The 14927-nt window shown below is 36.9% G+C and overlaps 1 protein-coding gene across 1 annotated transcript in view; it reads left to right on the top strand.

The window, feature by feature from the left end:
- LOC122526594 (protein lozenge-like) overlaps nucleotides 1–13214 on the top strand; it is a 30950-nt gene extending 17736 nt beyond the window's left edge. Inside the window, exons 5-6 of the mRNA XM_043650109.1 lie at nucleotides 12356–12526; nucleotides 12849–13214. Coding sequence (XP_043506044.1) covers nucleotides 12356–12526; nucleotides 12849–13204 — 527 coding nt within the window. The 3' untranslated portion in view covers nucleotides 13205–13214. The remainder of the gene's footprint in view (nucleotides 1–12355; nucleotides 12527–12848) is intronic.
- The last annotated feature ends 1713 nt before the right edge of the window (nucleotides 13215–14927 follow it).

Below are 14927 nucleotides of genomic sequence, written 5' to 3'. Positions count from 1 at the left end.
TCTTCATCAATGGAATTTCCGAAATCCTCAAGCCTCCTCCCCCTTCGAGTCTGCCTTTATCCGACTAACTTTATCAGGCCTCCGGTTTATCGCGTATCCTGGTGGGTACAACATCCTTCGTGTCCGTCCAATCAAGCCCGCACTTGGTGGACGGCTTAAGGAAACCCGTGGCGACCGCTTAAACTCAGACCGCGATAATAAACAGGGCCTCCAATTCTCCTCTCCCGCTCTTCTCCAACGTTTATTCCTTATTTCTGTATATAACACACGTTTACCGCAGGATCCCCTGCGAAAGACTTGTCCGCCGGATAAACGGAAGCGTTCTTCCCTCATTTTTATTATTATTATTATTATCATCATCATCATCATCATCATCATCATCATCATCATCATTGATTTCTGTCGTATTTTCAATCGAACAGTTTAAATCGTCTCTCGACGAATTTATCTCGTTTTCCTCATCCCCCCTCATCTCTTTCTTTATACGTTCTTTTTTTTTTACTTTATTTTCTAATTCCTTTTAAGATTTATCGAAATAAATTTGTAAACGTTAGAGAAACCGATCAGGAAAGAGGAAAATTTTCATCATTTTAATCGCGTTGTTAAACGATAAGATGAGTCGTTTCCTAGGATTAGATTTTCCTCGTTGAGTTTATGCTTTCGCCAAAGTAAAAAAAAGTCCCGTAGTATTTTGCTTTGTATTTTTTTGTCTTCTTTTATCTATCTATCCGTCTCGTTGTCGTCTCTCAACGATTCGACTACTACGAGCTATGGCACTCTCGTACTCTAGAATTTTATAAATCTCAATGAGGAGAAGTTACATCCAAAGCGTTAACCTCCACCTCCTCCTCCACCTCCTCCTCCTCTTCCTCATCCTACCTTCGATCGAATACGAACCCTTCGCTCGGACGCATTCACGATTTTCCCACGGCCATTTCGAAGGGTTCCAAGCCATTGGGTTTCGTTCGGATTCTGTTACTTCGAACGTACGAACTTCTTTGACCGATACTCGATTATCTAATATTTTATTTCCGTTTTGTGACAACGTTGCGTTAAGTAATCCGTACTAGATCGATTATTATATTTTTTTTTTCTCTTCTCGCGTTTTGCGATTAACTCTTTGAGTGCTGAATAATTTTTAGCTGAAATGTTTTATTAGGATGAAATAATTTATTTTTAGTGCGAATGCGTTCTTTTCTCGTTGATTGATATTATTGACACCAGATCTAATAATAAATTATATTTAATAATTAATATTTTTCTTTCTCTTCTATATATAATTTTCCAAATAATAATCAATAAGCAAACCAACGTTTTATTTTACGTTGATATCGACAAACACGTATATGCGTCGATAGACCACGCTGGTAACATTTATCAAACGCATATATGCGTCCATTGCAGTCAATGGTTTAAACGTTCGCGTAGTTTGGTAATTTATTGACGTTGATATTTTATTATCAATGATAATTATTTATATCGAATTAAATGTATTTATGAGGAACTATTTAATTCTGATCTAATCTCGATAATCATTTCTTCGCTAACAAATTTTTATTAGAAATTTCTTTTTTCGTGCAACAAAATTTGTGATATTTTTTTTGTTTTTTTGTATAATACGATAGATTATTTTGTAATACAAAAGAGATTCAAGAATATAAACATATAAATTTAAGAATACGATAAACAATGATCGTTTTAACATCGATCGATTGTTCGGAAACGATTTATGTTGATCGAGGGAGGATGATGATCTTTCCTGCGAATCGATCAAGGTCTCCTCGAAAGAACGATCGAAAATTATAGAATCGAATCGAACGAGTGAAGCGGAAAAAAGATATTCGTACGTCTAACTTCTTCTTCTTCGTCGTCAACTTCGTATTAGAAATACTTGTTTTAAACGAAACACAAAAAAGAAAAAGAAAAATTTAAAGAAAAAGAAGAAAAATGATGGAAATTCCTCGCGAGAAAGAAAGAAAGAAAGAAACAATATTCTTTTTATTATTTTATATTTTCTCATCGTGCGGAAGACGAAGTTCGTCGGGGGGGGGGGAAGAGAAAAAAAAACAAAAAAATGATGATACGAATGAAACGATTATTTAAGAAAATTTCTATAAGAAAACTCATTCGAATGTTGGATCGTTTTCTCCGTAATATCTTCTAATATCTTAACTAGAAGATGAAGATCTTGCGCGTGTATAATGTAAGTAAGAAGTTGAGTCTCTTAACGGAATCTCGTTCGTCGTCAGGTGCAACGCGTCTTACGCGAAAATTGTCCGTGGTCAAGATGAGAAAATATTCAAGGAAAGGATAAACAGTAAATATATTATATTTATATGCGTATATAGAAATAGGGTGGAGGTAGGGGGGGGGTGGAAGGCTAAATAGAAAAATAAATAAAATAAGCATCGTACGTAACTCTGGTACTATCAAACTTTTTGTTTTACAATAATACTAATAATAATAATAATATATGATTATTATAGAATTTTAATAAATTCAAAATATGTTTATACGGAATATAAATCATTTGTCAAATAAACATTTGTGCGATAATTTATATATTACAAAATATATCGTAAAATGAATTTTTTGACTCGCATCCGCTCTCAAAATACTGTCACGTAAATGGGGAAAGAAAAAAAGAAAGAATATTTCCATAATCGTAATATAATTCCTAGAAATATTTTGCGAATCGTTGAAAATATTTTTACATAAAATCGAGATGACAATTAAAGTAGATAATAAAATAGTTACGAAAGATGAGAGATAGAAAGTTTCGAACGAATGAATGATTTAACAAAATGTTTCTTCTTTTTTTTTTAATAAGACCGATTATAAATAAATAAACATATATAATTTGTTAAATCGTTAATTCGCGTGTCTCTCCTAACGACGGTTAAAATATCTTCGTGACGAGTTAACTCGTTTTTCCTGGTTAACAGGTTAACAGAACGGAGAGGTTCTCGCGTCTCATTACCGATTCCTACGGTTACTTCTTTTCCGTTATTTCTTATAAACCCAACCGTAAATGACGTTGGGTCTCTTTGGGATTTAAAGGTCCAGCCACGATAACTCGTAATCGTCGACGTTCGCGGAAACGTTCGCTTGCTCGGTTATGCGACGAATTACCATACTATTTCTTAACGAGTCAAGACTTTTCAAGAATTCTCTTTAGTTCGAATCAAAAATTCTAAGCAATGCCTTCTATTACTACTGTAGTCTCCTCCTCACCTCCTCACCTCCTTCACCTCCTCCTGTACCCCCATGGTCCCCTTCTTCTTTCGAGTGAAACGACTATCGAGAACCCTACGATTATGCAAAAACTTTCATTCTCTAACGTAGAGAAAGAGAGAGAGAGAGAGAGAGAGAGAGAGAGAGAGAGAGTGAGAGTCATTTACATGAGCATTACGCAGCACAGATGTTACCCATATAATTTCTCTCGCGATCATTTTCACGAATAATAATGAATGCTACGCTTAAAAGAGAGAATTCTGACTGGTCGGATGGATGGATGGATGGATGGATCGACGGAGGATGGTTGGAGATGAGCTGGACGGCTTTGCTAGTAGCGTGACACGCGATGTGACTTTTGGAAAAGAAAAAAAAATCAAAGTTTTTATGGGAGAAACGACGACGACGACGACGACGAAAAAGACATAAATTATTTCTATCGACGTTTTAAACGTGGCAATTGTTTTTTCTTTTTTCTTTTTTTTGTTTTTCATTAGCAATACGTTAAAGTAATAACTATCTTAACGTTTGATTAAAAATTTACAAAAAAATATATATATTATGTTGTTAAATATGAAAATAAAAACGAGATTCGTATTTTTGAAGAATAATTCAAATATTAAAATCGCGAAGTGAAATGATTTCGATCGATTGCCAAGTCAATTATTATCTGTGCCCATAATTATGAAAGTGGTGTAAGTCAAAATTAAAAAAAAAAACGTAAGTTTATCAGTTATTTCACACCAAATTATTTTAAACTCAATAAATTCAATGTAATTCATATTCATTATATTGTCAAAAATGAATGATTAGATAGTGGTTGTTATTTCAACATTATATGGAATTAATTCAGTGTTCAAATATAATCTTTGAAATATCTCGAAACAAGAGATGTATGACTTAGACCAGTTTCATAATTATGGGCACATTTGTAAAATGAATAAATCCAATGATCATTCGAAAGTAATTTTCTTCGCCACCTGATCCTATCGAAAAAGATCGGACAGATGAGATTTCTTTGGTGAGGGAACGCAAGAGGAGGAAGGGAGGACAGGAGGAGGAAGGGAGGACGTGCAGGAAATTCCAGAAACGCCAGCGTCGTCATTCGACCTCGGCGATCATCCGTGACCTCGGTATATAACTCAAGCAAGCATAATCTCTCATCTAAGGGATCAGAAGATTTTCGGCTCGGAAGAATTTAAGGAGCACCACTGAAACTTCCAACGGAAGTACCGAGCACGATGGACGAATTAGGATCGGGAGGAAGCTCTCTTTCGGTCTTTTTTCGTACACCAAATGCCTGTACTCGTAAGATCGTGCCAGGTACATCGACTCGATCGTGTCGATCAAAAAAAACATAGGGAAACAAAAAGAGAAAGAAAGAGAGAGAGAGAGAGATTATGGGATGAAGAGCAAAGAGAAAAGAGAATACAAGAGAATAAGAATAAGAATAAAAAAATAACAATAAGAATAAGAATAAGAATAAGAAGAGGAAGAATAATAAGAAGAAGATAGAAAGTAAAAGAAAGAGAGAAACGAGTGGGATGATGAGGAGGTGGAGGAGGTGGAGGAGGCAGTTACGTGATCCACGCTCGAGAGAGCACGAATCTCTTTCTCTTTCTTTCTTTCTATCTTTCTTTCTGTCTCTCTCTCTCTCTCTCTCTCTCTATGGACGTTAAGATCATCTCATTTTACCTGCTGATGATTTTGGTCACCCATTATCGTCGCATGTTTCTTTTTGACCTACGACATTATCACCACTTTTAGAGACTCCTTTTCTTGTCCTTATTAAAGGAATTAGCAGAAATCGTAGACGGGTAAATTGTTAATTTGATTTCATTTGATTAGATTTGATTAGATTAGATTTATTTTTTTTTTCTTACGTTCCCGTTCTTTCTATTTTTATTCCACGGACAAATCTAACTATTTATCGTTGAATCGTTTATAATCGTTAATGATTTAGTCGAATCGTGAGAAAATGTGATGTTGGAAACTAAGGTGCGATTGAATTGTACGTAATAGGTGAACTGTTAAAGAGAAAATCGGTATCTCTGGGTGTTATAACGCGCTGTTAGAGACTTGGAACGAAATCGAAAAAGAAATCAACGAGCGTGCACGCACCCTCGTGTGCGTATGTGTGTGAGATAAAAAAAAAAAACGTAGGCTCCGGTGTTTTCTTACTGAAAAAAGATAAAAAAAAGAATTTAAATTACAACAAAACGAGGAATTCTCTTCCTCGTCGATAAACAATAACGGAATCGATCCGAAGTTTGAGACGATTCTCGAAGTGAGTAAATTCGTTCCCAGCGAGAAACCCGTTCGTTCTCATTTTTTCTCCCCCTCCCCCACCGCCTCCTTTTTTTCTTTCGTACATCCATCGATCCTGTTAATTGATCGCTTATTCGACGAATCCGTTCGAAGCGTGATCAATTGATTAACCGATCTACATCGTTTTCGTTGGAATAATATCTTGCCAAATGGTTTTTCGGCAGCTCGTTGTAAATTTCGTTTCTTTAGTTGTTTCGTCGAAAAAGAATTACACTGTAAGAAATCAAAAGCGAGAGATTTTGACGAGATTCTTCTTTCCCCCCCCCACTTCTTATTTCTCTTTCTCTTTCTTTCTCTCTCTTTCGTTCTGCACCCCAATTATCCATTCCCCATCAGACAACATTGCAAGGCAATCTCTCGCACGGTATAGCGAGCAGCAACGAAGTACAAATTTGTGAAAGGGTTGTATAAGACAAACGTGAAACGTGAAATTTCTTTCATTTCGGTATTAACTATCGCAAAAATCCTTGAAGACAATTTCAAGATGAGTATTTTTAATCTGATTCGTAATTTATCTTCTTTTATGTACAACAAATTTTTCAACCAAGTTCGGAAACTCGTTGGAAAATAATTCTAAATAGAAAAATTGAAAAAAGGAGAAAAGAAAATAGTCGCGTGTCCGAATTGTGTTTCACAGAACGGTAGATGATGATCGAGGATTTAGAACGTAAGTACTACTACTACTACTACTACTACTACCGTCACGCGAAGAAAGAAGAAGAAGAAGAAGAAGGAGGCCTTCTTCTCGTGTTTCCGGACACGCCAGGAGGCCCAGTCCATTCATGCTCGGCAACTCTTCTTCTTCATTCACCCTTAAAATCGTTCCAAGCGCGGAGAGAGGGGGAACGGAAGGGTAGTCTTGAGAATGAGAAAGATTTCTTTCGGGACCGTTAAAAGATTACGATGGTAAACGCGCGCTCATGGTAAATGGAGTACGAAAAGATCGAGTAGGAAAGGATGAGTAGAAAGAGAGAGAGAGAGAGAAAAAGGGGGAAAGAGATAAGAAGAAGGAAAAAAAAATACAAGTCGATCTCTTCGTTCGTTCGTTCGGCGCCTAAATTCGAAGCAAAGAGAGAGGAGATGCATTGTTCGAGCCTCCAAGCAAATTACCTTCAAGAGGGAGAAAAACAGAGAGAGAGAGAGAGATTCGTGCGTGCGAAACACAACGCCCTGTGGCGAAGGTTGCGCTAAACAGATTTCCTTCCCTTACAAATTCAGTGAGGTCTGTTCGTTGAATGGGCCCAACGAATGGGTTTGCCTGTTCCAAAAGTTAAGAGTATTTGAGAGAGATAGAAAAAAAGAGAGAGAGAGAGAGAGAGAAAAGGAGACACTTTGCGAAGAAAGCTTAAAGGGAGGATACGCGAGGTTGCAAACAGGATGACCGAAATTACTTTTCGGCAATGGTCATTGAAACCGTCATCAAGAACCAAGAAGCATTGTGAGTTTGCAACTTGACGAACCACCGCCGTTCGATCGTATTATTTCTTTTTCTTATTCTCATTTTCCTTTTTCTTCTTCTTCTTATTCTTATTCTTATTCTTCATCATCATCATCTTCAAGAGGAGACTTTGAGTTGGCGATTCTGCGGTATTCGTACGCAGGAAGAGGACGTTCGAGGTGGTAGTACATCTACGCTTCTTGTGGTGGAACAAAAATCATTCGATGCACGGAATCGATGCCACGGATTATGGGAAACTCAAGGACACTTTTAGGAACTCTTATAATATTCTTATTTTAGTTAGTTAGTTAGTTAATTGAAAAATTAGTTGTATATACATCAAATACATGAGCATACATCGTCGTATTCGTAGGATGCAACAGTAAAAGTCAGAACAAAAGCCAGAGCAAAAGCCAGAGCAAAAGCCAGAGCAAAAGCCAGAGCAAGAGCAACAACGATACAGCCGACGCCGGTTCCACTCTCCCTCTCTTTCCCCGCTTCCTTCGTCGAATCCCGTCGTCCCTGCGACGAAGAAATACTATCCTCGAGACAGGATACTCGGTATAAGAAGAAATCGTTGATGGTAAGCGATACGCAAGGAGGCAAGAGTTTCCTGAGCTCGCTCGTATGCTCGCATAAGACTTCTCTCTCTCTTTCTCTCTTTCTCTTTCTCTCTCTTTTTCTTTCTCTCTTCTTTTGCGACCGTTGAATATGCAGGTTTACGCTCTCTCTCTCTCTCTCTCTTTTACTCTTTTTCATTTTCTCTCTCTTTATTTCTTTCTCTCTCTCTCTCTCTCTCTCTTCTCAATCTTTTTCTCTTCGTCTCTCGTCGTACGCGCGAGTGTTGAGCAAGTATATCGAGACGACGCAATATCGACTTACCTTACACGACCGAGCGAGCATCAATCTCGGTGGGAAACGAAGCCCTATGCTTTCGTACTCTTCGTTGTCCATATCTCTTTCTCTCTCTCTCTCTCTGTCAGATTCTGAATTCCGTCACAAACCTCTCCCTCTCTTTCTCTCTCTTTCTCTGTCTCTCTCTATCGGAGACAAGATTTCTCTTACACTTTTTCAAGAATCCATCTTCTTCTTATCGAGCAAAAAACAGCATCTACGTTGAACGTAGTACACGATAGTAGGTTGTTTATTTCTCAAGAATTGTCTACTTTAAATCTTCCTTCTCTTCTTTCATATATGCATAGATATCATATTGGAAATATCATCTCTCTCTCTCTCTCTCTTTCTGATTTCTCTTCTCAATAAGATCGTCGGAAGATGATCTACGAACGATCTCAAGTGTCGGTAGCACGAAGAAGATGATGAGCTCGATCGAACCACCGGACGATGCTGTTGAAACAAGAAAGATGGAAAGAGTAGGGGGAGGAGATGGGGAAGGGAGAGGTAGAGAGAAAGAGTGAGAGAGGGTGTTAGGTGGGAGAGAAACCGAGAAACGACGAAATGACGGCGGTCGATGGACGGTTCGTTAAGTAGATGGCTGGTCGGGGGACTAAGCACCAAAACCACCTCACTGTGGTTTCACACCCGCAGAGCAAGAGAGACCAAGAGATAAAAAGAGAGAGACAGACAGACAGAGAGAGAGTAAGAGAGAGCAAGAGAGCAAACGAGAGAGACAGTAGGAGAGAGAGAGAACAAGAGAGAAAAGTAGTAAACAACTCGGAGTTCCTTTGGTCAGGACTCGTGCGTTCCTTCGGTCAGGATCAACGACGAGAAGCTTTACACCTTCTTTCTACGCTAAAGAATCCGTTGAGAATCGATCGTCTTGCGCCGATGCCCATTGCCGTGACCAACACTTCCACCTGGTTAGCGGATCTACGGACCTTTCTTTCTTTCTTTCTTTCTTTCTTTCCTTTCTTTCCTTCCTTCCTTCCTCCTTTCCTTCCTTACTTACCAACTTACTTACCAACTTACTTACTTACTTATTTCGATCTGCTTCAATCGAAAAGAACCGAGAAATCATTCCAGACATCGATTCCTCGACATCGAATACTATTTCCTTTCAATTATCTTCTAGCTAAGTTTTGTCGTTTGTTGGACAAGCTGAAAATATTGTGGTTCGACGTTTGAGAAAGTAAAAACATTTCTATGTGATATTTCGAAATTGATTTTGTATTCATTCTTAGATTTATTTTATACTCGTCGATATTGTTTGTTTGATTGTTTTTTTTTTTCTATTTTATATTAATTATATTAATTATATTTTATATTAATTTTATTCAATTTTTTGTTTATCTCGTCTTATATTTTTGTTATTAGGTCGTCAAGTATGAAATTCTTAATGCAACGTATTGCGAATTTTATTGTTTTCTTTTATTTTAAACATTTATGCTACGATCATATTAAATCTTAGTGTTAGTTTCAGTATCGTTGTTAGGCAGCACAGTTTATATGAGACATCACCGATTAAATACGAAATGTTCTTTTTTATTATTTACATATTATACATTTGTTAGGAAAAATCTAATAATAATTGGCCATTGTCCAACGACGAAAGAAAGTGTTTGTAGTTTTATTAGTATAGATTTGAAAAAAATCGAAGACCTTCTAACTGACCATCGGCAGTTCGACAACAGATGGTCGTCCCGAACTGGCGCACGCTGGTGTGTGGCTTTGTTTTGTTACCGTTGTTCCGGTAATTGCGGCAAATACACGGCCATTTTCGGTAATCACCCGCACGCCCCCTACCCTGCCCTATCCACGGCGGTCCCCTTTGAGAATTCCGAAACGACCTCGACCTTCCGCCGGTAGGCGTAACGACAGTTTCATCCTCGGTGGACCCACGCTGGCCACGACCTCGACTTTTAACTTAACCGTCCTATGTCAAAACTATCTCCTAATATTTCTTTTTAATCATTTTCTTTCTTCCCTTTCATTTCTATCTCATCGGTTATGTGCTTCTTTTTTTTCTCTTTCCTTTTCTTTCTTTTAAATCTTCCTACCCCCTTTAAAAACAAATTATATTTCGAGAATTAAATTTCAAGTAATTCATTCGAATCGATGAATAATTTGTTGATCGGTTAAACATTTTTTTTAAACACCTTATGATATATTCATTTTAATTTAATAAACGGAACAAGATTTTCCCATTAATTATCGATTCATTCATTCATTCATTCATTTATTATTATTAATGTTTTCGGATGAATTTTTAATTATCGATTCGTCGAATAATAAAGAAAACTTATCTATTATTATTTTTTTTTTACGATGTAACGTCAATAAAATCAAAAAGAATCGTCTACCGATGATGGATCGTCTACTCTGCTCGCGTACGTCTCATCACTTAATATTCGCATTCGCGAGCATGCCATTAGCCGACCATAATTATCACCTCGCGCTCGTACGAGTTACCATCCGATGTAGACAAGTTTAACGTTTGAAAAGTATTTAACTGTCTTGTCTTAGACACTGACATAAAGTGTCAACGATTTATGTATCTTCTTCGCGCGATAAAATATAATAATTTAAGATTAATATTTAGAGAAAAAAAAATCTACGAACTGCCGTAAACTTTGTTTTTTACCATTTTAAACGAATTAAAAATTGTTTCAACTAAAATATTAATTAAATAAGATTTAATTGTTAAAATAGAAATCGCATAGCGAACGGGACCGCGAGGATACGCAAAATTGTTGAAAATGTTAATAAAACAACGATAGTTATCAAAATCTTAACGAAATAATTCCCTAATGGAATTCTTTATCGTATCTTGTAAATTTGTAAAGAAGTATTCGGGGGAAAAATGATTAAAAAAATAACATTCACCGAGTTACGCGAGGTGTGTTTTTTGTTTTGTTTTTTTTTCATAATTGTGACGAAAATTCAATGCAAGTTTTGATGATATTTCGGATGAAATATTGCGAAGAAAAATAATTCGACGAAGAAAGGAGAATTCTGAGAAATCATTGGATAAGACGGACGACTCGCCCTTGAAAGTTAAGTTTTGTCATCGACTTCGGTAACCCGACGAGAATCGTCAATGCTCGGACTTTCCGTCGACGGCTACGTTTCTCGCCAGTCAACAACGATTTCCTTCGTCACGTATATGTCTTCTTTCTTATTCTTTATCCTTCTCTTTTCTCTTTTTCTTATACATACACACACACAGACAGACACACACATACACAAGTTAAACTCACGGAGATTCCAACAGCAAACGTGTTTTACGTTTCTGAGATTATGAATGATAAAAAGTATTATCGTGTACTCTTTTTTTCTCACAACGATGACGACAATAATCGAGTCTAACAAGAAGAGTATGAATAATTTCATTGAAAAAAAAAATATGCCCTCATTTCGATGCATCGAATAAATTAAAATTCCTCGAACGCATGTTTTATAATCGAGGTTCAACAAAAATTCATATTTTTATTCGAATTTTCACATTGTATCGGTATATTTGTAATATATTATGTGTGTGTGTGTATGTATTTATTATTGTAATGTAATTCGTCAGAACGGATTTAAAGAGAGAATTAATAACGACGAAAAATTTCACTTTGCTGACTCATACAAATCCACGTTTCGATGTTGGTTTCCGTGAACTATACTCACGTTTTCTCTCTCACTATGATCCTATCTCTTTTCTTTTTTTTTTTTGTCCTTTCTCCGGTGCTTGGAAATTCATTCATCGTACGTCGGAGTGGCTAGTCATGAAGTCGCAGTTGATTTTATAAAACTTCAAATATACCGAGAAATAACGTGATAAACAATAAACTCGTTCGGCATTGAAATTTCGTCGAATATTATATTATTTATAATCCATGGTAAGATAGAATCATCTCGTTTCTATCAAACTAAGAGTAATGAATTTATATTTAATTGATGATTTTATATTACGCGAATAATTCCAGGTATAACTATCGTCGGTCGACAGTTTATCGGCAGTGAACGTAAACGTTTGTCGGTAAAAAAAACCACTGTAATCTGTTAAAAATAAACAATATAAATACATTAATGAGAACTTTGTTTTCTCGTTCGACGAAATTACTCATATGGACCGTTTAAAACGAATTTATGAACATCGATTTCCGACTAACTATTTCAAACTTCCGTCGCGTTTCGACCAATGACTCATGCCAATTAATACGTTGGTCTTACTCACTCGAAATCCCGTTATCGACTCGGATGCTGAATTTTAATGAACTATTTGCTCTTATATCAATATTTGTACGTTCGGTATTTTTTGCTTTTTTCGTTCGTCTACAAAATTCGTAGATTTCGAATTCCCTCAAATTTCTATCAGGATACTATTCAAATTGTCAGGTTAAAAAAGTCGAATTAATCATTGATCCTAAACAGGTATCGTCCAAATTGGATATATTATTTTGCTTTCAGACACAAGTACGAGCACCACTGAATGGTATTATCCATCGACAGCTCCTTCTTATCCAGCTCCACCAGTAAGTAGCGGTGGATCGTATTCTCCAATTCCAGGTGGTGCATTCTCTGATCCCGGTGAACTCTTGTCTCATCATCCAACAACGGAACCTGTACCACTACCAACCGGTAAGTCGATCGATGTTCAAGATTCTACAATTTGAAAGCAAGAAAAAATCTTTCCTCGTTCACCGTTACATTTGCGTAATTATTTCGATTCAAGGATTATTAAAACCAACATGATTCACGAGAAGTTCCAGGAAAACACGTTCATTCTTTATTTCTTTTTTCTTTCTTTCTTTTTTTATTTTTTTTATGACACAATCGAATAATACCTTTGGGACATGTATCCTAGTAAACATAAACGAACGATAATAATTTCCCGATTTTCAATCGACGATGAAAAATACGATTATCAAATCCTTGCACTTTGAATCACCTGTTCTTTTAGTTTTACCATCGGAGAGTCAACAGGACACCTACACTCCGAACTGCGTTTCCATGTATCCCGGTCACGGAACTTCGTCGACGTCGTTACCTCTGATACCTGGAAAGCCCAGTGACCCCGATATCTTCGCAGGTGGTGGAACAGGAAGCGCGAGTCCCGGATATCATTACGGTTCCTGGACACCTGGACCAGCTACACCGGTACCGGTTGCCTCGCACAACTACAATCCTAATTATCAAGGCTATTACAATAATCCAAGTCAAAATTACATAAGTCCGGCCCCTATGGTTCTTTATCCGAAGCTTTACAGTACGGTCAATCAGAATCAAATTCATTTGCATCTGCACGGTGATCTTTAGCGAGACCAAGTACCATCGTGGTGGCTAACTTGACATCGTAGTACTCGTCTTGAGATTGGTGTTCTCGGTGAAGAAAACGAACAACGGAATGACGTTTGGAGACCTTATTCATTAAACAGCCTAGTTTTTCTAAAAGAGAACAACTAACAAAAAAAAAAAAAGAAAAAAAAAGGTTAACGAGATATTTCTTGAGACCAATTTGTTTCGTACTATGTTTGAAACTGTCCTAGTGAAAAACTGTTCGGTGTACAGTTGCGTGAGAATATGGAACGATGAAAGACAGTGTGTATTTAGGCATATTTTCCTATTACCGATACACATACTTTTACGTTATTGAATCTCACGTATTCTATGCAGTTTGGAAGAGGCGGGGGAAAGTGTTAGAAAGAGGCGGTGTGTGGTCTTTTTCCGCGTTACTAGGGCACCCTCTTCCCGCCCCTCCCGTTCGCCCCTATCTATCCTTGTTTCTCCCTCACCTCCACACTTGTTCCTTCCCTCAGGCCGCATCCCCTGTTCCCCCTGTCTTACACTCTTCGATTCACCCGATCTTTGCCTATATTCATACCCCGTCTACTGTTTGAAAATTTTCCCTCGCCTTTGCTACTCTCCCTCTTTCGTTTTTCTAGTGCGAGAGTTGTTTGTTGTTTCCGCGAAATTAAAGTGAAAACAAACAAAAAAAAAAAAAAAAAAAAGAAGAAGAAAAAACAAAAAAAAGGAAATAATACAAAATACTATCAACCTATCCGTAAGTCAATCTTGAATCTGAAGTTGTTTGAAAGAAGACTGAACATTCATGATGTCAGATTTCACGTATTATCAAAGCTATAAACACGCTATCTTATTCGATATTATTCGAAAAAAAAAAGATAGGAAGAGTGAGTTCGTTGGAAGAATAAAAATACGAAAAAATAAACAAGATAATAAATAAATAAATAAATAAATAAGAAAAAAAAAAAAAAAAGAAAAATAGTAAGGCTTCTGGTAGTATACGTATGAACGTTGGTCAGCGATGTCGCCCCGTTCGTCCTAAAATCGTAAAAAATAAGAAAAAAAAAAAATATGAAAACGCAAGAACAGTCAGTGTTTTATGATGTACTTATCGAAGGAAAGAATGAATGAGCTGATTAGTCAGATAATGTAACACACGTTGTAAATATACAAATATTTTCCATGAAATACTAAACACGTACCTGGATAGTTATCCTTACGTTTCCCCCACCCCCTTAACTATAAAATACATCTTAATACTATGTACATAATTTGATCATTTTTTGGATTAAAAAAAAATATACGAAATAAGAAGAAAAAGAAGAAGAAGAATAAAAATAATCCAGAAGTGTCAAACGTGTTTAGGATGCTATTCGATATTACAAAAATTAAACAATAGACAGAGCAAAAGTAGAATGGGGAGGGGGAAAAGTGGGGGGAGGGGAATGAAAAAAAAAAAAAGAAAAATAAGCGCGATGGATCGTTAAAAACGGAGCTGAAGGCAAGCAATCTCGAGTTAATCTCGAAGAAGAAAGCTTCTCTTCTCTTCTACTGGCTGCCGCCGTCATTCCTCCCCTCTTAACCACCCCCTTCCACTTCTTCACTGAGTTCACACTTGGAGTGATTTCTTCGTTTTCTCCCACTTCTCTTCCGTGCTGTTTACAGCCCCGTACTGCGTCCTGCGAATAGGACGCGAGGAATAAAACCATGGAATAAGCCGAGGCGGCCGTCGCTC

Source organism: Polistes fuscatus, unplaced genomic scaffold (genome assembly GCF_010416935.1).
Source record: "Polistes fuscatus isolate 324 unplaced genomic scaffold, CU_Pfus_HIC Scaffold11, whole genome shotgun sequence".
NCBI classification, from domain to species: Eukaryota; Metazoa; Arthropoda; class Insecta; order Hymenoptera; family Vespidae; genus Polistes; species Polistes fuscatus.
This window is presented reverse-complemented; position numbering and strand designations above follow the sequence as displayed.